Genomic DNA, 25,840 nt, shown 5'->3' on the forward strand with positions numbered 1-25,840 from the left:
ATCAAAGACGGTTCTAGTTTATAGTCAGATCAGTTCATGATCAAATGTTTTTTTTTGAAAAACAAAGTGCAGCACAACAGAGGTTTAGGGCCCTGTCATACAACCTGTGCAATGCAGCGCTAGGCACGACGCAATTGTTTTTTGATAGTTTCAGCCCGACGCAGTTATCATTTTCACGTCCTGCACCACGTTCTTTAAATAGCAAATGCATCTGTTCACCCATGGGTGTCAGGTCTAAAATTGAGGTGTTCTGGTGCATTGTTGGCGCGTTACTATTTTGAGGAACTGAAATAGACTGCTCCATTGACCAACTGAAACCTGGTCTAAAGTCATGGCGCAATATATTTTTTTGTTATTTAAAGAGTGTGTTAGTAATAAACGCCTATAGGCGGGTCCACAACATGTCTCGCTTTAACCCCGCGCACGAGCAGATCAGTTTCCTCGCTAGAGAAACGTTCAATTTTTCCTCTTGCAAATTCCGCCATGTAAATAGCAAATCTGCCATGGAGCGAGCGCAACTGGCTTTTAAAGGGCATGGGACATGAGACTCTGATTGGTTTATTGCACGTTACGCCCAAAACACACCCATTACTCATTAAGAGAATAGGTACAACCCTTTTAGACCATGCGCCAGGCACGCCGACCGTTTTTTCCCGTCGTTAAACTAGTAAACTAGCAAATGTGGATTCGGACACGGCCTAACTGCACTTGCGCCGTGCGCTTTAGACCATACACTTAGATTGTTAAAATAGGGCCCTCACAGTTGAAATTATTGTTATGTGACTGGGTGAAGTGACTCTCAGAGCAGCTCTGGAGATGAAGTTCCCAGGGAAAGCACGACAAGATAAAAAGCATACCTTAAATGCGATGTAAATCACTTTGGATAAAAGCGTCTGCCAAGTGCATACATTGATGTGCATGTCTTGATTTTAATCCCAGACATGTCTGTGTTGTCCTCGCAAGTAATATTAGTGTCCTCTGAGGAATCTAATCCCATTCAGAAGTTGGAATTGTGGTATATTGCTTTTTCACAATGCTCTCATTTATCCTGACCTTCGGCAAACTGCACACTATCTAAAGCTGAATTTCCTCTGCTCCCTCTGATATGGATTAGACCTTTTGAAAATACCGAGGAAGAGAATAATTCACAAAACTTTAATAATTCAATAATTTATTTAAATTTTAATAATAGTACTTCCCTATGAAATGTTTTATTTTTTTCAGAAATTCTGTGTTGTCTGATCTAAATTCTGTTTTATAATTTAATACAAATACATTATTAAAAAAGGGTTTAATAAAATAAATTCAAGCAAAATTGAATTATTATTTTAAAAAGTAATCAAATAAAATTGGAAAAATGGCCAACAAAGTGCTGTGAGGTACAAAGTACAGTTTAAATTAAAAGAGACAAAAAAAGTGTTATTTTTTTCAAAAGAAAGAAATAACATATATAACATATATATTTTATATTATTTGAAATAATATCAAATGAAAGGGAACCATGCTGGTAAAGTGACACTCAGAGCAGCTCTGAAGATGAAATCCATGTATTCATATCCTCATATATTGAAATGGCAGATGCTGAAAACTTGAGCATGTGTAAAACATGCAGACTTCATACTAAATAGCAAGTCTTTTTGCCATTTTTTTATTCATTCATCCAAATTTTGCCAAATTCCTCGACTTTCCACAGTATACAGTAAATTCCACTTTTATGACTGGATTCATCTGCGCTTTCTGTATCACAGAAAATCTAGGGCTCTATATTTTAAATAGACTGTTCTTCTATCTTTCACACAGACATATTTTGTAGTGTGAACTTCTCCTTTTCTTGTTTCAGAGATGCTAGCAGGGCCCTGAAGTTGAAAAGCCCCATTTTAGAAACTGCTGTTTTGGCAGTCAGGTCTTTTTTCGGCCTCCCAGCCCTCTCAGTCCCGTCTAACCTTTCCTGTCTTAAAGGACAGCATTCTGTAGAACTGAGGAAATCAAGTTACTACTGCAGTGCGAAATGAGAACACAGACAATCCAGTTCCTCGTGGTAATTTCTGCATCTGCTTCAATTAGATTAGTCTGAGACATGTCACTTGGAGAAAGTGTTGTTTAAAGGTGGCCTGAATTCCTAAGACGTAATGCTTAAATAATGTGTGATACACTAGAGGAGGACATTTGGAGTGTGGGAGTGTGTAAAGAGATGCATCACATTCTGTCTGTCACTGTATCATACTGTACAGTATTGTACATCAAGAACTGGTTTCATCTCTTTAAAAATATCGGAAGGAACATTTTGGTTCTGTTCATGTATTTTCAACATATGCAGTCTCTTTGCATGAAAATACTCTGGCAGTGTTTCCTGCTAGCAAATTTTTTTTTTTCAGTGAATGAAGCCCAAGCGGTGTAGTACAGTTCCAAAACAATTGACTCTTATGAACCTCTTCTTTTTAATGAATCTGTCAATGACTCAAGTCAATCTCCAACTCCGGTTTGATGACTCTCTCACTGATTGAATCAGTTGGAGCGGTTAGTGATTTACCATCTGACTCAATCACTCAACCACAGGTCATTGGTTTTGACCATATTCAACTCGAAATGAACCAAGACCTGCTATTTTTCTAAATGCATTTGATCTATCTTATTGTGAATAATTCATCCACGATTTTTTTTTTTTTTTTTTGACCTCGTAATTTATAATCAAAATGTCATATCTCTATATTCCAGAGAAATTACATACTTCTCTCTGGTGACATTTGCCAGACCTTTCCAATCATTTAATCCACTTAAAACCTCGTCCTTTCTTACAATCGACTGCATTGAGATCTCTCTCCAGCCATTCAACAATTGGTGTATTGAACCAGGTCCCCTCCCTACATTTTTTTTCTTTTTAGATAATTTGTTTAACTGAGATGTACATCACAATATGGAAGAAAAGATGTCTCACTACTTCCGTTTCATCCCTGCTTTAAACCAGTATAATTTGTAAGAAAATTTTTGAAAAGGATGTTTTGTAATATATTCAAATTTTTGCTGTAGTACATGGGCATGGGGAGAGTTGGTGGGTAAATTATACATGGATCAATGATAATAGTTACAATTTCCCTATTGTACATCCAAATTATGAGTCAATCAAACAACAAAGCACACTGTTGTAGCTTGCATCCTCAATCGAATGTTGCAAATCAGCACCAGCTGGCAAACCTTCATTCACTCTCTGTTACCACAGAACACCTGGTTATTGACACCCGCTTTTTTATTCAAATGGTCTCTTTGTTATATATATAATGTACTATTATAGATATTGTCTAACCACAGCTGCTGAAATCAGAAACAGATTGTGGTACAGTTCCTCAGGAATCAGCCCATGATGCAACACAACAGCAACTAACTAAGCAGCAGAGTTAAGCCCAGACAGTGTGAGCATAACGTTTTATAATGTTGTGTGTGTTCACTGTGTGTATGCCAGCTGCCAGACCTCCCTTAGCCCAGAGCGAGGATCCTCTTTTCCAAGGGGCATGAGGTCTGGCGCACACATCTGGCTCATTTCTGGTTGCATGCAGTCTTTCTTTGCCTGGGATGATGGTGTCCAATTTACAAACACATCATTCTGTTGAGCCAGCTTGTTTAATGATTTGCTACAGAGATGCAAATCATTCCACTGTAACACAACATCTTAACCAGGAGTGACACTATAAAACTACAAGAGTTTATCATCCTGAGCAATTCTTTCTTCAGCTTTCATAGTTTCCTGATTAAAAACTGTGTATAAAGGCATATTTTTTGTAGATGCATTTGTTTGTATTTGAAGACATATGCATGTGACAATAGTTTTTTATTTGGTGTTATTTTGAAATGATTTCACAACTGGCCTATGAGGGTAGGGGATACAATAAGAATAATCGTTAAGGAATCAGAATGTGAACCACTGATGTGTTTTTTTTATGGTGCAATACTTAATCCCAGTTTAATGCTAGAGAGGACTTTAATTTCATTCGGCAATCTCACCCTGTCAAAGTTTGATTACTTTATTAGAGATGGAAAAAAAAAAAACCACACTCTAAATGGTAAATGCTTTCTCAGAGCGTTAAAGTGTTTTTGTGGTGGTGAAGGCAACCGTGTATTTTAGGCTCTGTTTGTGATACTGAAGCTGCCTGGAGATTTTCTTTTTCCCTGTGGAAAACTGGAAGATAATGTTTTTTGGCCCCATGTGATCTGAAAACCCATCAGAGCCTACAGGTAGACGGGTAGACACGCGTTTAACAGCACACATACACAAACATTAGACTTAACTGTGTTTGCTAGTGTTTACATCATGATGTGCTGTACATCAGATGAGTGAAGTTTGGTGAAAACCAGCATCATGACCAACAGTCTCCATAGGAAAGGAGCTAATGAAGTGGAACTCTCTCACTTTTAAACTCAATTCGGATGAGGTAAATGTGTGTTTTTTGCAAGCATACTTGGTGCAACCCATCTTTGCTTTTCTCTCACTCTAACAATGGATTAAATGACCTATTGTTTTCCAGCTTTTAACTCCTCTGAGAATTAGATAGAATAGAAATAGTTAGAAATGATAGATTTGATAGATAGAATTTTTTTTTCAGTTTTATTATGTTCCTTTTATTTTGACCATAACTAAATTAATTTCTCATTACACTTGACTATAGATTTAGTCAACTCATCATAGACTTTTTTGCAAACTTTTTGTGTAGAATAACAGTTACATTTGGTGCTGTTTGCTGTGTAACATTAAAACAATCATTATAATTAATAAGTAGAGTTTGTATATATGTATTTATGTATTCTTATTTCCATGACCAGAAATGTCCGAATAATTGTAAAGAGGAAGACTGTTTGAGCACTTGAATTGAGTCTTTCCCTTCGGTTAAGGATCAAATCTTTATGTGATCTCCTGGGAGGCGTGTGTGCCAGAGAGGAACGGCATCATTAACAGAAATGGACCGCAACTGTGAATTGAATAGATAAGATTTGATTTTAATGGCACCACATTTTAGTGATGTTACAGTGGAAAGTTTTTTTTGTCTGTTTTTTAGATGGATAACCATGAACCCGGTCAATACAGAGTAAATCCATTTGCACTCGTTCAACCATGCAAAATCTTTGCAGTGAAAGAGTGAAGCTGAAGTATTGGACGAATATTGATTCAGCCTCTTGTCTCTTAGGAAAATGAATGGGTCATGGCATTTTAATCTTTGATCCTGGTTTCAGTGAGCTTGCAAAAAAACAACAACAACAACAACAAAAAAGCCATGACGACCTATCCCTGATTGCTCTTGGCCGATGAAACCCATGTGACTGTGTATGATCATTGATTCGCTTCAGTGAATCACGTTTTTAATTGTTTCTCATCTCTCCAAGGTGCTTATGTTTAGTTTGTGTGTGGTTGTTAATTGGAAACTCTACAGATTGCATTATATATATATATATATATATATATATATATATATATATATATATATATATATATATATATATAAGTAATACATTTGCAACTGTTGTGATAAGGGTGGGTTTTTAGGATTCAGTACTCAAGTAATGAGTAACAGCTTTCACAAACATAAAACACAAAACCGGTGTCCAAAATCACATACTGTATATTACATTTGGTTTGAAATTTTTTTTGGGACTGTTAAAAAAGTATGTTATATATATATGAATGTGTGGAGTGTTAAAGGATTAGTTCACTTCAGAATTAAAATTTCCTGATAGTTTACTCACCCCCATGTCATCCACGGTGTTTATGTCTGTCTGTCTTCAGTCAAAACGAAATTAAGGTTTTTGAGGAAAACATTCCAGGATTTGTATGGATTTATTGGACGGTTATCAACGGTTTAAAGGTCCAAATTGCAGCTTCAAAGGGTTCTACACGATCCCAGCCGAGGAATAATGGTCTTATCTAGCCAAACGATCGGCCTTTCAACGTGATTACGTAATGCGCGGCGCATCACAGCTGGTTCAAGACGAGCATTTTTGGTTAAAAAGTATATAAATGTTTATTTATTTTTTTATAAAATGACCGATTGTTTGGCTAGATAAGACCCTCATTCCTCGGCTGGGATCGTGTAGAGCCCTTTGAAGCTGCAATTCGGACCTTCAACCCGCTGATAACTGTTGAAGTCCACTATATGGAGAAAAATCCTGGAATGTTTTCCTCAAAAACCTTAATAGCTTTTTGACTGAAGAAAGAAAGACATGAACATCTTGAATGACGTGGGGGTGAGTAAATGATCAGGACATTTTAATTCTGAAGTGAACGAATCCTTTAATGAAATTCCGATGTTCTATATCTGCCATGTCGTCACTGTCACGTGACCTACGCCTTCGGTTGCGTCGCTTCACCGCCGTTAACAAATCCTCTCCCGTTGCCTCATGGGATAGTAAAGTGTCCATTGAATTCGCCAACTGTTTTTCAAATACTATGTATTTGGTCATACTTCTCTGTTGGCAGACCGTTTTTCACAATCTATCTAGTAGCGAAGTATTTGATTTTGGATGCAGCGAATGTCTTCCATAGCTTAATTAAAAAGAAATCATATTTCACACTTGAATCACTTGAATTAATTTTTTTTTAGGCTGACTGTTCGAAGTGCAAGTTAATATGTTGCCAGATTTTGCTGGAACATTCACATTAATTGTCTTAGTGATCAGGCAAAATTGAATTAGTTTACTATGCATGAGACTCACAATCGTGGGAAACATGTATTGTCTTCTTGAATGCTACTGTATATTTTTGACAGTGTTGCGGATTGTCATGACGACTGCAAAGTTCAAAGTGCTGCTTCTGATTCCAGCCACTGAGGAGTATTTTACATCAGCTATAATGTGTGATTTAAACCTTTTTTCTTTTCTTTTCTTTTCAAGTGCATGTGTGTTTTATTTATTGTAAGCCATCCTCAGACACCATTACTCCAGTCCATTGACATGAACATTAAATTACTACAGCTTTGGGAATGAATTATGAGACTTCTGGAAAACTCCACAAACGCACATTGTAAGTCATGTCCAAGCCTTTGGCTCATTTTTATTAATAACTATTTAATAAGTCTTTTGGCTGGGTGATATGTTAAATATTCATGATGTATTCACACTGATTTTGCTCATGTTATAAAATTAAGCAAAATGATGAATATCTAAATGATTTAATGAGCTATTTATTGGCCATTAGTTTTCCTAAAGAGTGGTTTCACAATCCTTTATCTCATGAGTATAAGATATGAGAATGAGCGTTAAAGCGGAGATGTTTTAGTAGCGTCTCTAATTTAAATTTCAATAAGAAAAATGGCCTTAGAGCTGGTAAGTTGAATTTTATTTCTTTGAATCAATTTAATGATTTACTAAAACTGACAGTTTAAACAGTCCCTGTCTGACATGCATTTAATTTTTTTTTAGTAAAATTGTGCTTTATTTATTTTTTCTGTGTATTGGTGCATATAAATTAAAACAATTAAATTAAATTTTTACTTCTTTATATTAATCATTACTCGGCTATAGTGGTATTTTTGATCTAAATGTTTTTCTTCTGATTTTTATAAAAAAAAAATCATCCTTTAAAGTTGTTTCTGAGTGGATAAATGCATACCAAAATACTTATCGGATGTCAAAAGGCTTATAGATATTTTATAGAGATTTTTTGCTGTATCACCCAGCCATACTATGGCAGACAAGCAGTGGAAACTTTGACAGAGGGAAAGCAAGGGCTAATTCTCTTCCTCCCAGCCCAGTTGCACCCCCTAGCCTAGCAGACCCTGCCTTGGCACTGGAGACGCCAGCATAAGCCATCAGCATTTCCACAAGCAAATATTATTCCTGCAGAGGAACGCTTAGCTGCAGGTCTCCAGGATAGGAGGCCATTGTTGTAGGAGCCAACCTGATCTCACTGAAAAACAAAACAATGTTACGAGGTGACGATTTAGTATGAATCTGTATGATGTGAATCGTACTAAAACATACAGTTAGAAAAAAGCAAGCATGAAGGCCCACCCCTAAACATACCCATCACTGGCCGTAAGCAGATCGAACGAAAACATGTGAATAAGATTGTACGAATTAATTCGAATTAGCCACCAATTCACCAAAACGTAAACCAGTTATGATTTGCCATGAGGTTGTGTTGTAGGAGCCCAAGATCAAGTGAGTCTGTTGCTGGGGTTGGTGTGCACATATTTGCGCAACCGTCACTGAGAATTCTCCAGCGAGTCATGTGTGAGGTTTGTGTGGTCGGGTTACTCGCTCTACTCTGAAGCCTATGACCATCTGTCTCCATATGACTCATTGGGTCGGCAGTGCGCTCATTTCAACATGGAGAACAAATACATGAAGGCAGTGGCGGCTGGTGCTAAAAAACAAACTGAATTATTAATTCAGAACTGAATCTAGGCTAATTGTTAAATAACCATTTAACAGTGATAATAATGTATCATTACTGCTTAGCTAAAAATGGAAAATTCTGCATTTAAAGCATAAGGTAGGGTTGGGCAATAGCCCAATATCTGAATTTTTGGGCTAAATGGCGATGTATGGTATAATCTCAGTATTTAAAAATTTTTCCATTTAAAAAAAAAAAAAAAAAAAAGAACTGTATTAAATTGAAAAAATTTGTATTTTATATTCTGATCAATATTGTCCTAGGCTATGAAAACAAACATGTAACCTTTCAGTCTATCCAAATAGCACAATAGCACAACAAATATTCAACAACAAAATATCTTAGCAAAATATATTTATATATATTTAGTGTTAATGTATATTTTAGTCAGAATTATTGCGCTCCTATTCTATTACGCTCTGTCTGTTCGGCGCATCCATATTTTTTACAGTCTATGATGCAAACACTTCTAGCTTCATATTTTGTTGCATTCTGAAATGTCTGTTCCCAATTCTTAAAGTAATGATTTTTAATGCACAATACGAGATACCGGCCAATTAGGATTTTGTATTCTTTTTGGCATCGATTGATATCGGATGTTTAATTGTGCATGCTCATTTGAAGTTAATACAAAAAAAAACTTATAAATCAGTAACACTGTTACATGTAATGTTAAGAAAATAAAATAAGTTTTTCATACTTTACATATACTGTTGTGATGCCTAAATTCACTTGTAGCATTTAAAAAAAAAAAAAATAATTCTTGCACATAATAGTATAAACATTTTTACATTTCAGCAGTAACGCTTAAAATAATTATCAACCTGTCAATATCAGCCAGAACTTTTAATATCTGTGTATCCCTAGTAATGGAACATTCAAGGTACGTTCGCACGACAACAATGTTCTAAAAATGGAAGCGTTTTTCCTTTGCGTTTTTTGCACACAGGCAAAAACGTCGTCAAAACGATCCACGTTCACACAGATCCACCAAAACTATTAAAAACATTGTAGTATTCTACCAGGCCACTAATTAGTGATGTCAGTTTGTAAAGAAACACTACACGTCTATAGACTGAACAAGTAACATGCATGCGTATGCTGTCTCCGCTTTCACAAATTTGCGTTTTTCTAGTTTTCACAGAGACGATTATGTTATGTTTTCAAAAACTAGCACACTTTGAGACATTGTCAAAAGAAAGGAGCCCAGAATCTGAAAAAAAGAGTTTTTTTTATTGGTTGAATGACCTGCTATGTTAAAAGTGAAGCTTTTGCGTGTCACAAACGGTCACGCCTAAATGCAGGAATAAGCCCTCTAAATTGTGTTTGTACAGAATACAGAAGTCACTCCTGAAATTGTGGTAGTTGTTTAGTTTGGCTCTGCACAATATAGGCTACTTGGATTGAATGTAAATTTGGTTGTCGCTGTCTGATCAGAAATTCCAGTCAGCAATTGTAGAATGTGGCTGTCCTGTAAAAGACCAAACCCTAAATACATATTGAACCTTGCTTTGTTCTGTACACACAAAGGATAGACAACCGGTTTGGTCGTGTGTGTGTGTGTGTGTGTGTGTGTGCCAATGTTGGGAAGTAACTAACAGAAGTAACAAGGCTACAACTGGGCATCTTTTAGTAGCGTGACATCTGTTTGAAAATTTGCAGCTTTTTCCAAGCTGTTCATTTCTAACAAGTGCCAATATGCGAGATGCTACACTGCTTTCATTTCACGTCGAATTGCATACAGTGCAGTGTTGATATTGTTAACTAAAACTAAACTATTAAAAATTTGTTTAAAGGAATTTAAATAAAGCTGGAATAAAGTTGAAGTACAAGTCAATGATACATTTCATTCATATGTGAATCTCTGAGGCTAGTGATGCCTCAAAACACTCCAGTTGAATAGCCGTGGTGATATATTATGCACAAAATCATTTTAAATTTCTCTGGAAATGACCTCTGATGCAGCCTAGTCGTCACAGCTTCACATGGTAAAGAGCTGAAGTCGTAGTTTAGGTGTTTTTACTATGTTCGGTGTAAAAATCTACTCAGTTCAGTGAAGTGAAGTGCAGTGTGGGTGGGTGCTATTTGTGAAACTGTAGTACTGATGACGATTTGTAAATAGAGTAGAGCTCTTCAGAAACATGATTCTGGCTTCACATTTCCCTAAACCTCGCAAACATCTATGACATCATTCTGAGTTTATAAATATCTGTCTGGTTTAGTGTGTATCCCTGCACTGAGAAGCGGGTGTAAAACATTGACCCAGTTGAACCCAAACAGGATGATTCAACAGTTATTAAGTAATTTCTTGCGATTTTAATTTGATATATTAACAAGTAAATTTCTTTATTTCTTGCTATTGCAAACTATTTTTTTCAGAATTCCAACTTTATTTCTCAGAACTGACTATATATCTTACTGTTGTATTTCTCATAACTGCTGCTATTTTTCATAAATGTGACTATCTCACGATTCATAATTGCATCTTTATATTGCAAAATTGTGAGTTTTGTTTTGGAGTTCTCCTACAACAGGTTTACAAGGTCAAGAAACGCTTTAATTTTCTCATAATATACATTGCAGCATCACCTCTTTTCGCACGGTGCCTGAAATGGTTTGATCAAGGATTCAGTCTCTCTAAATCCCGCCTTTCCGAGTGCCTACTTTGCTCTGATTGGTCAGATGGCCCAGTCTGTTGTGATTGGTCGACCGATCAATTTGAGCTCGAGTCCTAATCCTTTTGAAGTGCGTGCAAAGTCTTCTCAACATGTCGACAACACGAACCAAACTCTCCTAGGCCTAGGCTACAATTACAGTGTTTGAGGGCAGTCAAAGTGGACGTTGTTTGCTGGCAGCCAATAGCTGTGTTTCTATTACCCTGTTTTTATGCGCATTTTGAAGCATCACATAAGAAACGAGACGGAAACGCCAAATTTCGAAAGGAAAAACCCTTAATTTAAAAAAAGTTTTTATGCTTGATTGAGGTGGTTTTTGAAAAAGAGTTCATGCGAATAATGGGAGATGGAAACACATTTGACGAATAAATTCTGACGTAGCGAACATTAAACACACGTGACTAATTTGCCGTTTCCTCATGATGGGAATTCCTATTCCCTAAAAAGAGCCGGATCATTTGGCTCAGCTCAGTAATAAAGAGTTTACTTTTGTTTACGGTTTGTGTGTGTATATATATATTAGTATACAGCTCTCAGACGGGAATCGACTCTCACAGTTCACTTAAAGGAGTCGGCTCATAGATTCACTGTTTCCGCTGATGGTGTTTTATTTACTGTTGGTTACTAGGTTACCAATACCACTGTCGTCCGCTCGAACAAACTGATTGGAATGCACATATTTCTTTTTTTTCTTTTTTTTTTTGCGAACTTGGAAAATATTTGCTTCACGTTTGGATGGAAACCCAGCTAATGAAGACCATAGGCTAGCATTATACAAATTTGTCAGAAGCCTCGGTTGGTTCGTGCAGGAAGTAAGACTGGAATTACTGACAACTCGTTTCAGGCAGTTCAGAATCGGTTCTTTCTTTTGGGAAACAACAACTTCGTTAATCTTTGAAGCTTTGCAGACTTTTACTTTCAAAAACAGCTATATTACACACTAGGTAATATCTGAGAAAGCATATGGGGTACATTAAACTTTATTTCGCTGTTACTTGAATCATTTTTTTACTCAGGAAACAGGCACTATGCTATGCTATACTAAAGCTAGTTCACCCAAAAATGTAAATTCAGTTATTTGCTTGCCTTGACCTTTCTTGTTTTAGACCACAATAGGAGATTTTTTTTTAAAATGCCCTGCTCATGCTTGTCCATATAGTGGTAGTGCATCTTAAATTGTGAAAATGTTTTAATTAAATAAAAAAAATGTGATTGTGTCTTTAAGGGGTAGGGTGTGATTGTAAGTAATACGTAAAAATCACTAGCTCAATTTAAGTACAACATATTTCAGTGGAAGCCTCGCACAAATATTATAATATTATAAGCATGTCGTGTGTGTTACCATCTCATGCTCCTAATGGACGTGTTCATAACAAGCACCATTCACTGAATCATGTGTGGCTATTGTGTGCTGTGTGAGAAAGACCCAGATGGGTGTGATTTTCTGCAGTAATACTACAAAGTGCTGCAGCACACACTGATTAATGTTACAGGCATTAGAGTGTGTAGACGTGTTAAGGTGTTTTATTAACACTGCTTGTGCTCTTGTGTTTTGCAATAGCCACATCCTGTGTCGAAATCCTCACGTACATGTGGTGTGAAATGCATTGTGCTGAGCTGTTTCAGCGCAGTGCGGGGGTAGCGGGGGCGTTATTACATATCAAACAGGGAAACACTAGGATTCAGAGAGAGAGGGAGGGAGGGAGGGCGGGCGAGGGATGCCTGCGAGAGGAGAGGCGAGGGGTAACCCTCCTTTCCAGGCAAGGGATTCCACCACTGCAGTAATCATGTTTCCTGCAGTCTCTCTTTGCCGATGCAGATTTCCCACGTGCACACGCTCTTACAAACGTGTTCCCCCAGAAATCCTTTCATCTGACTCCAGTCATCACGACGCACTCTCTTGCTCTCTCCTCCTGTCTGTACTGAACCGCTCGGGTTGTGCTCTTGCATTCAGACACAAGAGCTGCAGCGGTTGACACACGTTTTTCAAACTTTAACTATTTTTTACTTTCAATGTGAAATAGACTGTTTCCAATAATAGTATTCCTCAAAATAAATAAAATCAGTGAAATGCAAAATCAGAATACTATGTAAACCACCAATAATTAAATGTGTTAAATAAAAATAAAAAAGTTATGCATTTAATCTAACTTTATTAACCAATGTACTTGCTGCTGACTTTCGATTATTTAATTCAACCATAAGCAAAAATGACTTTAGATTTTTAGTTTTTATTGGTGAAGTAAGTGTTAAACTTTCTTCTCCTGCATTCTATTTTTCTGCAATCCAGAATGTCAGCACAGCTGAAAGGATTGTTTGAGCTGCGCCCTCTACTGTACACGTGCGAATTTACATTTTCTTCAGCTTTATTATTTAAATTTTGGTGTGAAAATCCTTTACATTTGCCCAAAAATACAACTTTTTTGTTATTAAAAGAAAAACAAGCCCAGCCAAGGTGAGAAAAGTAACTGTTTCTTAAAAAGTAACTAAGTAACGCAATTAGTTACTTTTTAAGGTAGTAATGCAATATTGTATTGGCTAACTTTCCCCAACACTGATCGCGGTTATGCTCACGTGACGTTACTCTGCTGCGTGGTCACAAATGTTTCATTTGTTTTTAAGCTGCAAAAGACAACTCATTTCGCTATTTGCACACACTGTCAGAGAGATGGTTCTGAGAGACACGCGCACATGAACCCGCTGCTCATCGAGCGCGCGAGAAGTGAACTGAGTTCTTTTTGCCGCCTAATTTTGCTTGAACGGTTAAATACACATACTTGCAGTACGTGTCAAACTGCCCGTATTCGCAAGTATCCTCGTAAACAGTCATTTGTCTTAAGTGAAACACAATCATTTTTGTCTTAAGTGAACGTAAACAGAATAGTATAGTATAACAGTATATTAGATTTGTGCATTTGGTCTTAAAGTGACAGCAGCCTAATAAACCTGCTGCTGTCTTTGCCATTAATGTCATTACCGTCTGATGTGAACAATAGAATGAAATCGTCACAAAGAAATTTAAGCAAAATAGTGGCTTTCCCAGTGACTACAACTTCCATCTATTTCTGTGACGTTTTTTAGATGGATATTAGAGATATGTCAGAGATATTAAGCAGGAAGTGAGGTCAGGGATATTAAGCAGGAAGTGAGGTCAGGCATATTAAGCAGGAAGTGAGGTCAGGGATATTAAGCAGGAAGTGAGGTCAGGCATATTAAGCAGGAAGTGAGGTCAGGGATATTAAGCAGGAAGTGAGGTCAAGGATATTAAGCAGGATATGTAAGAGTATGTAAGTGGGATTTGCATACTAGGCTAGTGCGATTGTGGGAATAGACGGGTTGTGTGAAAGATGATGAAGATATTCAAATTCATATAAGATATTTTTCCATTTGGAACAGCATGCACAAATGAATCTTTCACAGTAAGACCAGGAACATTAAATGTTGAATTTTAATTTCCTATTGATTTCAACTTTTAAACCAAGCACTCATGACATGAGGCGCTGAAAATCAGCAAGATGTGACACAACGGCTAGAAAAACATTCGTCTGGCACAGTTGTACATTGACCAACAAATAAAAAATAAAAAATAGCACAGAGGAAATGCACAAATGTTTTGTGTATTATTGGTCCTCTCACTTCCGCTTCTTTATTTCAGTCTCTCACATTCTCTCTCCTTCTCTATCTGCCTGAATGACATTGATTCTACGGGTGCTGTGCTATTGACTAGCCCTCTGTTGAATATTTCAGCCGCTGTGTGAGCGTGCAGGGGGACGGGAGGGGGTTTTCTGGTTCCCCGTCTTCATTACACACCACACACACCACTGTGAATGCAGTGCCATTCATTTAATCCCACACAAGCTGCTCTCTTCTAATAACCAACTGACACAACGTACAGGGACTCCTTACAGTGCATGATGTGTTGTTTTTTGTGTTGTTTTGCGGCATGAATCTTCTCTCTCATATTCAATTCATAATGCAAGCTGACAACTCAGAAAATATATTATTTCTTTCGCTGAGACCCTGATTCAGTGACATGTTCGGTGTTTTAATTCTCTTTCCGCAAAAGACATTTAAGAGCAGCAGTGGGTCCAGTTCAGAATAAGAACCAGTTCTCGATGCTTGTTCTTTATGTGGTCTTGCTGCAGAGCAGTGCTTTGTGTTATTCCCTGAGCTGAGAGGAGGACCTGACTTAAAAACAGTGGTAGCGGCCATTAGTGCTGACAAATCGTAAAGAAGTGTAAGTGTTTGGATGTAACTGTTATGATTTTATTGTCTCTTACTGCAGCATCTGATCACGACACTAATCTAACCATTGTTTGGGCTTCACTTCATGCTGACTGGTATTACAGGTACCGTACATTATGAGAGTACACACTGCTGTGTGTGTGTGTGTGTGGTATTACCTCCGTTGTAATGACAAAATCCGCACAAAGGTGGCAATATCCGAAATCCTTGTACCAATTTTTGGTAACCATGAGGAAAACAAATCATACTAAGTGATGTTTTAGAAACTGTAAAAATGCAGAAAAAATTTCTGTGATGGTTAGGGTATAGAATATACAGTTTGTACTGTATAAAAATCATATGGAAAAACCCAATTAAACATGAAAAACTAACGTGTGTGTGTGTGTCTAGTGTGAGTCAATGGGATATTATGCTGAAGTGCTTAGTGTCTTAAGCAGCAGTGTTATTTCAGTATTAATATACATATATCATAGTATTTATATTTTGAATTAGCTTTTATTTAAAATTGTTAATTTTGTGCTTTTTGCTTTTTTTTTACTAGATTTTATTTTTTATATTTCTATTTAGCTTTAATTTATTTTTATTTCAGTTTTAGGATTTTTAGTACCTCAAATTTTGAACTTTTTTTCTGTTAGTTTCAAAGGGAAGTTATCATCTATTATTTTATTTTACTTAACGAGAAATATTTTTTAAGAGTTAGTTTTAGTGGACAGGGCTGCAGTGTTGTCTATATGGGTCCTCAGTTAAAGCCAATACGGGCTTGACTGACTGGTAAGGGCAGGAATGAAGTCAACATTGCTGACAGCCAACTGGCACAGTCCTGAGAAGGAAAGAGCAGCACGGAGAAGAGTTAAGGTGATCAGAGATGCACTTTATTCTGTAAACGTGGACTGTACTGCAGTGTTCAAGAATAAGGATGGCCTGGGGCCAGTGTCCGAGTTTCAGCCACATGCCCTGTTGGGTCAGTGATTTATGATAATGTACTGTACATTTCTATTCCTTGCAAAACTTGCTCCTTGCTCATAAACCTGTCTGCTAGGACAGAGGTTTGGAACAAAATTGATTTGTTGTTCAGAAAGCATGGTAGTCTTAGCAGCGTTAGTAAAGGTCCTTTGCACACTGAGTCCGAAATTCTCGTATGTGTTTTTTTCCTATTTGTCGTTCGGTGGCTCTGAATTGTCAAAACACCTCTCAAAATGCTTGTTACGAATGTGAAAAACGCAGAAAATCGAACCCGATCCGAATTTTTTTTATGACCGACGAAAGTTTCAGAGGCAGTGTGTAAACGTGATTGATACAACGTGAGGTTGTACTTATTTTTTAACATACGAGAATTAAAAGGACCTTAAAGGGGCCATTGGATGCCCATTTTCCACAAGTTGGTATGATACTTTAGGGTCTTCATGTAAAGTTTGTAACACACTTTGGTTAAAATTCCTCAATGGTTGTGCAGAACAATATGCTTTTTACCTCCTCAAAAACAGCTTTGCGACCCGTTGCGGTGCATGTCTCTTTAAATGCTAATGAGCAACTGCTCACCCCACCCCTCTCTTCCGTAGGGTGTCGACACATGACTCGTAAAGTGCTGCCTTGGCAGACAGTATACAAATGGCTGAGGGCGGAAATATATGCTAATACGGGACAGTCCATCAGTGGTCGGGGCCGGAGCATGAGCAATATGTCGTCATATTGCTCAGGAAATTCAAACGGCTTGATTTATTGAGTGTGTTTAGGCTTTTTGAGGATAAAAAAAAAAGGAGTGAATGGATTTTTTTCTTTGTATGGTGGTTGTGTCACACACTGCAAAGACATTTATATGCAAACACCATATAAAAGTGAATTTTGCATCCGATGACCCCTTTAAGAATGAGCAAAAAAATGACAAACCAGTCAGTAATGATTTTCCATATGTCATCATTTTCCAGCAAGTTTTTATGAATTTACTGCTGCCTTGGAGTTTCATGTATAATTATACCAACTAATTATTGCAAATTTACCTTGAAAATACTATGGAAGTCAATGGGGTCCATCAACTGTTTGGTTACCGACATTCTTCATAATATCTTGTTTTGTGTTCATCAGAAGAGAGGTTTGGATCAACTTGAGGGCGAGTAAATAATGACAGAATTTTCATTTTTGGGTGAACTATTCGTTAAATGTTGAGTTTGGTGCCTTGTTGGTGTTTTCCTCAGTGGATTTGTCTAGATAGATCTTTACACAAGGACTGACGTTTCTGTGTCAGTGATAATTGTTTGTTAAATAGCAAGTCAATAATTGCTTCACAGCTGAGCCTCCTCTTGAATTAACAAATTAAAACCAAACTACTCTGTGGACTAAAACTCCAGCAGGATCTCCTACATTAACAGCCCATTCTCAGTTCTTACTTTAGCAACCGACACGCAGCTCTTGGCTAGCAACAGCGACCAAAATTGAGCTACAGAAATAAAGCAAGCAACACCACAATCTATTGTAGACTCCAAGTGACAAATCGCTTCTGCTAAATCTCTGCTATCTCTTCAGTAAATAATTGAAGGTCATCAACTTGCTGTCGACTTCAGTTTCGAATTGCAGGCGGATCTGTGATTGTCTTAATTATAGGGACACTTAATATTCAATAATATTAATGACCTAACTGTACTGACGCTGTTGTATGAGAACTGAACTGAGCCGGACAATGACATTTATTTTTTGCAAAGCTGCTTTATAGATGAAATTAACTAATTTAATAATTGATGATTTTTACAATGGAACTGAATCAACACTGAACTGACTTCAGCTGAACAACAGCCGAAATGCATTATTTTCCTGTTATCACTGTAAAGCTTCTTTGATACTATCTGAATTGTATAAAGCGCTACATAAATAAAGGTGACTTGACTTGATTTTCTTCACTCCTGTTGGTAGTTTCCACATTGCATCGCTTCTCATTTGCACATAGCCGAATGTTGCTCAACTTTGTCAAACTTTGTGGCCAGTGTCGCATACGCCACCTTAATTCGTTACCTCTCATTGGAAAGTTATGGCTTCTGGTCTCTGCTAATCACTGTGAACACCACTTTAGACAAAGTCTGAGGAACCACAGTGCATTTATGAGCGAGTTGAAAATGGAGAAGAGGAATTAGAGGGTATGCGTTGACGTCACTTTCCTACCAGGACACGATGCCTCAGCCAGACTGAGTGGCAACATATCCTTAAACATGACTGGATTTAATTGGGGAAACTGTGAAACGAGCTGCTTCTCCAGAAGCTCTCATTGCAGCAGCTTGGAAACATTGTTTCCTGACAGGCCCTTGTTCTCCTTGTCCCTCAGAAAGTGCAGATGCCAGTTCAATATGATTGGATCAGATGCTTTATGCTGGCTCTTGCCATTTTTATATGCAGAATGCATCAGACGGTGTATGAGCTGTCTGTTGTGTGTGAATCCGACATTTCTCTGTGTTTGTTTTGGTAAAGCTAAAGCCTGTTGTTTTTGTCTAAAGCCCCCTGACACCTTTTCACATTTTCAGTCGTAATAATGAAAGCACACATCACCCTCTAGTGTAAAGGGATTGACTCGTTATCTCTTCATTACTAATTAATGACTTTCCTCATCTGAAATTTGCACTTAAACAGCTGTCACAGAACTGCAGTCTCTTTCCCCCCTCAGGATCGGCCCGTTCACTTATTAAACTCCTGCAGGCCCCTGGGCTGTCTGTCAGCAGTCATTTGCCATGTCAGATCTGCTCTCATCAATGTGTGTCTGATTGGCACTGGCGTTGTATTTGGACATACCGTGGTGTTTTATCGACATGTGACAATCAAACATCGTGTTTGCGATGACAGTTAGGGCTTTAGATCTGGTAAACCAATGACTTCCCGTTCTCACTGCAGCAGTAAACGCTCCAAATGGACCTTCATCAGTTGCATTGTATCTCAGTGCCACTTTAGTGTTAGTGTGAATCTTTAATTAAATCAATACAAATCGATATTTTTCCCTCAGATTGAATTCTAATAAATTAGCCTTCATTTGGTGGTACATTTGTAGAGGCTCACGAATAATTCATTTGTATTGATTCCCACCAAACTCTGCCCCTGATTCCAAACAACTTCAAACTGTGGGGGTTTTGTTGTTCTTGTGTTTTTTTTTATATATCTATTTTTTTTTTTAAATTGTCACACAGTATAGAGAGATTTTAATTAATTGGCCTGTTCATATGACAGATTGAAAACCTTGGCTAATAGACTAAAAATTATTTTCTGACTAATTAGGGTGTTCAAACTTGGCATGTTTGGTTGGATTGAAACGAACCCTGGTGAGATTGCTCTGTTAGTGCAGTTCATTTGAATAAGTTTGAAAGCTTCCATCTGAACCCTGCAGACCGCTGAAAAGATGGGTCTTGGTCCACTTCCAAACAAACTCTGGTGTAGTTTGAATGAAATATGAATGCAACACGGACCAAAGACATGTAAACGAACCAGAAACGTGAAGTGATGTCACAAGTTGCGACCCTAAAAAGGACAGAATGCTCAAGCATACCTGCTTTTTCTCGCCATAGTCGCGATGTTGCTCATAAAACATACAGGCATAAAAAACGTGTCTCCTCGCATCTTTGTTTTTGTGTGTGACGGAGGGATTCCTGCCGCTGTTTTGACTACTTTACACATTTTATAAGCTCTTCACGAGTTTTCAGCTGGTCAAAATACCATCATATGTAGGCTACGCACACACAACGAGCGCATTCATCCCAGCACACAGCATTGTTTTGGATGTTCGGTAAGCTCCGTCTCGAAATATACGTCATAAAAGCCGGCAAATCAGGTTGTGAACATATCCCTATAACTTTAGGATCAGTGTTAAAATGCCAATGTGAACGATAAGCTGACCATGACTAAATTATTATTTTTTTTGCCCAGACCAAACGAACCAAGAGACCCGAACTACAAATGTGAGCACCCTTAATATCTTGATAACCTTTTAAGGTAACCGTAATGATGCTAGGGTCGTCATGATACTTGAATAATTTAACAATAACAGTTTAGTTAACTCTTAAAAATGTACCCAAAACTACCCCCCCCCCCCACACACACACACACAAACTCTATAAAGTGTAATTTATGTGGTCTACATGACTTGTTTGCTATATTCCAAATCTTCTGAAGCCACAACAAAAAGATTGAAAAAGTAAGGGTTGTTACTTACTAATCTTCTGGTTCTTGACTGTTAACAGCATCATTAGGCCAGAACTCAAGAATCAGATCTGTCCAAAAGCACCATTCAGGCAGATTGTGTATACTATAGACTAGATTCATGATACTTTTTAATCACACATTGAACATGCTTTTGGTCATTTCCCATTCACTTCCGTTGTACTGAAAACAGTGACCAGGGTATTCTTCACAAATTCATCTTTCGTGTTCCACTGAAGAAAAAGAAATTCATGTAGGTTTGGAAAAATGTGAGGAGTAAATAATGCCAAGACCTTCATAGTGAACTCTTTCTTTTAAAGCTGTGGTTTTCAACATGATTAACTAACAAGTGGTCCACCATATCTAAATCTGTTAGTCCATCATAAATCTGTTAGTCCAGCTGATCATCGTAATCAAACCAGCTTGGACTTTCATACTTGCCCTTGAAATTTCAGGAATGTTTGAATATTGTTTGTGTGTATAGATGCACCAACTGGCAGCTAGGGTACAGTGCAATAATTATCCTTTCACAGATCTGGATCCTACGGTTGCACCAGCCGTTCATAAGTTCTTAAATAAATTGGAACATAAAGTTCACACTAGAGGCTTAGGGCCAGATACTGCAAATTAGTGTGAGAACGCAATTCCCAAAAAGCGCAGATGGGAGTAGAAAGTTCTGTGCCTGATCTACTGACGACACGCAAATTAAAGAACACAGTGCCAGGATAATTTCCATTATGACCAACGCAATCTACCAAGAGCAGCACAAATTAGCGTCTGGTTTAAGACTCAGCTAAATAATGACTCAAATACCAGTAAATTGACTAGAGTAAATCTTAGTAAATCACCTTGCATGATTCATTTAAATACTCTCCTCTCATAAATTTTGTGTCTGAAAGGAAAACTCCTACAAATGCCTATGCAAAAAGGCCGGCTGCAAAAATAACTGTCCACGCCATTTCAGCGCTAATTTTTCATTGTGTGTCTTTAGTAAATCCTGAGAGAAGGTTTTTAATGCCAAAAGAGGGTTTGGCGCTGGCTCAAGTTGTTATTAAATCTGGCCCTTAGTAACTACTAGCTAGTTTGTAACTAACTCTGTACTTTATTCAGTAGCTCCATTTGCTCTTAAGGCAGAACATAACTAGTAGCTCATAAGCACTCCATAAAGTAATGTCTATAACATGACATTTACCATGGGTTATCCAGTAGCTGCCTTCAAATACGTGAGCAGCATTGTGTTAAAATGCTGTGAATGTCAGTTTATCGGTGATTCTAACTTCTTTTGCCTCACTTAACTAACGGTACAAATGCTTCCATTCAAATACAGTAAAGCATGAATGACATAAAGCAATTGGTAAATAACATTCAGAAACTGTATTCAAAATTAATAAGGCCCAATTAATAATTACTGAAACAAAAAAACATGAATATTTAGTTTTTTTGTTTTGTTTCTTCAAAACAATGACAAGAAATGACACATAAAATTCTCTGTCTTAAAATGGGAATGAGTGTAAATGTCATGTCTAAATGCCTGTCAGGTAAAAACAAGAGTTTACTGATGCATTTCAGTCAATCTGCTGTTTTATTCCAACCGTTACTCCTGGTCAGAGGTTTCTGTATTTATTTAGTTTATATGTAAACTAAAGTTACATTTCAACTAAGATTAAGGGTGCAACGCAAAAATATTTTATATTGCGTAAGGTGTAACTAAGTGCCCCTTTACGTCAAAATTAGACTTAGGTGTAACTTACAAACAGCTGGTTCAACTGGCACCTGGTCCCTTGTGTTTTGCATCTAAGCATGTAGGTCGTGGTGTTACAGTAGAGTGAGTCATTTGCTTACAGTAGGAGCAAGTAAACAGTCGCTTTTAGCCAAAGCGAATCTACTAAAGGGACAATCCACCTGGAGCAACCAAGTGCTCAAGGGCACAGTGCTGATAGTTAATGACTTGTTCCACACTTGTTCCCTGTTTGAACAAGCAACCATCCCATTACAAGCCCTGAGGTTTGACTGCTGCACCCCAAGTGACTCAACGCGAGTAAATCCGCTGCACGGATAAACGCTGTCAGGTTAGTGGGGCTCTGTGTGTGGGAGGAGAGTCCGTGTGTAGATGCGTGATGCGTGGGCGGAAATGTCGAGAGCTCTATTTCAGGAAGACATGGAGCGGCTTGCGAAACACGCTGACAGAAGAGTATGGAACAGACCAGTTCACCTCAACACTAGTCGGACACCAGGTGCACGCCAAAACAACCAAACTGCACACCTCCAGGACATTCTACACCCAAACACACTGCTGGCTGTTAACTCCGCAAACTGTGTGTTTGCTCGTAATGCCGTGTGTGGCAAAGGTCCCTTGAATTCACATGATCTCAGTATAGAATCCCCATTCAATTTGGCCACAACCCCCTCTCTCTCTCTCTCTCTCTCTGCTCTCTTTCCCTCTATATTTGTCTCGCTCGTTGTGGTAATTGTGCTCTCCAGAGGCACAGTGGAAAATGTGATGCATTTTCCCTGGATTCAAAGCATGTGGTTCCCTTCTGGCTGCCTTTCACTTCAGAAACGCCCAACTGCTGGTTTGAGACAGAGGGTGTTCCGTCAGACTTTACTGTCCATTACCCTCCTTTGCTTACTTTTTTCTGTGGTTCTGGTATTTATGTTGTTGTTGCATCAAATGCAAGCAGCATTTTCAAAGTTCATATACCTGAAGGGTTAGTTCACCCAAAAATGAAAACTCTGTCATTAATTACTCTTTCCAAGCCCGTAAGACATTTGTTTATCTTTGGAACATAAATGAAGATCTTTTTAATTAAATCTGAGAGCTTTTTGTCCCTTCATTGACAGCCTACGCAACTACCACTTACTCTATTTTGCTCTCTAAATTTCGCTGAGCAATGGTAAATGTGACTGCACCTTTAATGGGATAGGGCATAAAGGCATCATTTATCATCCTTCATGTTGCATTTTCTTTAGTTGAGCATAAATGGAAAAATAAACTTTGAAGAACATCCTGGCCATTCTTTTCAATACAAAGTAACTAGGGAACGGGAATTGTTCGGACCAGTTTGGTGGACTGGATCAGTTGATTCATTGAATAGATCTGACTCAGATTGTCAAAATTAACTGTGAATAATGACTGGCTTCAGTCAGTTTCTCACACAATCATATGAAGACTTGGATATATAGCGCAAAATGTCGTATGGGCCACTTGTATGATACTTTTATAGATACTTATATTTTTGGCACTTTGGAGAATGGCAACCCCTGTTCCCTTCCACTCCCATTATACTGGAAAGAGTGATCTGAATATTCTATAAAAATGTACTTTTTGAGTTCTACAGAAAAAAAAGTCATACAGGTTTGGAATGACATTAAAGAGTAAACAAAAACCAAATTTCCATTTTGGGAGAAATATTCCCTGACTACTGTTGTTGTTTCATTTGTCCAGCAGTATGGACCTCAGTCACTTTTGTTCTTTATCGCACCTGTTCTTTGTCAGTCTTAAAAATAAGAACTGAAAATGGTTTAAGAGCTTCACATTTTCCATGATTCAGTGGTTCCTGCCGCCTCAGTGTTTGTGTGTATCCTTTGTGTACATGTTCAATACCAGTGTGTTCCTCAGTGCCAACCCGCATCACATTTCCAAGACAAAACATTTCCATTTATCCCCTAAAGGATTGTTTTAGATCAGACACACACAGTTACGCATACAGCAACTACTCAAAATGAAAAAAGCCCATCTGTGATCTCAGCACCGTCATATCTCACACTCTGCAGTCAGACAAGCCTGGACGAATGGGGAATGTCTACGATCATTTAAACAGAGTAGATTGTGCGCACAGTTTAGTAAGAATGCTTGTGTAGCTGTACTGCTTACTAAGATTCAACAACAAATGACCTCCTTTTCTCTCTCTCTTGTTGTAGGGCTGGAAGGGTTCCCCCTCATGGCAGGGTCAAAGACTACTGTGTTCATCCTCTTCTACAGAAGGTGAGTGTTCATGTTCATGTTGTTTATTTAAAAACATGGAAATACATGTGAGTTTTTGCATCACTGAGATTTTCACTTAGGTTTACAAACTAGTGCTCTGATGTAACCGCCTACTTATGGGTATCAGAAGCATGTTTCCCATCGGTTTTCTCTTAAGACATTTCAGAAAATTGTTTAATAAAGAGTTCAAAGCCTTGAACCAAACCCACCAATCAGCTAGCTCTGAGAACTTACCGTATACTCAACAAATAATAATTGAAATTAAGTAAATATTTGAACATCTGGGAGAAAAAACAAAGAGTAACTTAATGTAACATACTTAATTGTATCAATTGCAAGTGTAATCAAATTAAATTGAGTCTAAGTTTTTATTTCTACTACTGTCTTTTATGCTCTACATGTCCCAAAATGCCTTACTTAATACATGTAGTTAGCTAGCTAGCTAATGTTATGCCGTGTTCAGACTACACGATACCAGTCAACTTTCTTCGCGTCGGGACGCAAGAATCGATCTGTCATCTCGTATAGTGTGTTGGTGGACAACGTTGTCACGACAGAAAGACTAGCATGTTTCATTTTTTTTTTTCGGCCCTCCACGGTGGGTTCCATCACATCTGTGAAGTTGAACAATAGGAGCACAGAAGCTCTTCCGTACACACCTTTCAAATATTGTGAAACGAAAGAGAGACGTTGGTGCCTCAGCAACCTGGGGAAAACTGGATTTAGCATTAAGATAACATGCCGCTCATCGCACACATCGTTAAAGATGAAAAGTGATGATTAGTCGGGAAACAGCGTGTTGTCTGACATGTTTAATAGTCAAAAGTGCATAATCTGACTAGCGTAACAGACAAAAATATTGTGTAGTCTGAACCTGGCATTGATCGACACTACTGCAGAGTCTGAAGCAATTCCCATTTCTACATAAGATCTAGCTTCAGGATTGTAGGCCTGTATCAGAGCCCTGCATGACAGTCCCGACGGATGAACCGCTAGTAGTTGATGTTACGGGTGGAAACATTTTTACGTTGTCATTTGCGGTACGGGTCGGAAAGAAAATAGGCACGGGCGGACTGCGGCCCTGTATAGTTGAATAAAGGATGCTTTGCAATGCTAGCATTGTTCTGATCATTTACTGTCCCTGCGTCCCAATGTCCAGACTATCCATCATAAATAGTATGTGAGATTAGAATAAGTGTATCCCAAAGCATAGTATGTTGAAAAGAGTATGTCAAAAGTCCCCAGATGGTCTACTATTTCCGGTGGATTTTCGAAGTGTGGATCCGTGCATATACTGTATATCTATTTAATGTTATCTGTGTTATATTTCATCTGCAATAACAATGTGGATTTTTTTTTATGGATTGTGCATTAATATTAAAGAGTTCTCAG

General features: G+C 37.9%; 1 protein-coding gene across 1 annotated transcript in view; it reads left to right on the top strand.

The window, feature by feature from the left end:
* The window catches only part of mcu (mitochondrial calcium uniporter), an 83,455-nt gene that overhangs the window by 41,739 nt on the left and 15,876 nt on the right, over positions 1–25,840 (top strand). The window contains exon 4 of the mRNA XM_079855127.1: positions 24,385–24,448. Coding sequence (XP_079711253.1) covers positions 24,385–24,448 — 64 coding nt within the window. The remainder of the gene's footprint in view (positions 1–24,384; positions 24,449–25,840) is intronic.

Source organism: Squalius cephalus (assembly GCF_949319135.1).
Source record: "Squalius cephalus genome assembly, chromosome: 21".
Taxonomy (NCBI): Eukaryota; Metazoa; Chordata; class Actinopteri; order Cypriniformes; family Leuciscidae; genus Squalius; species Squalius cephalus.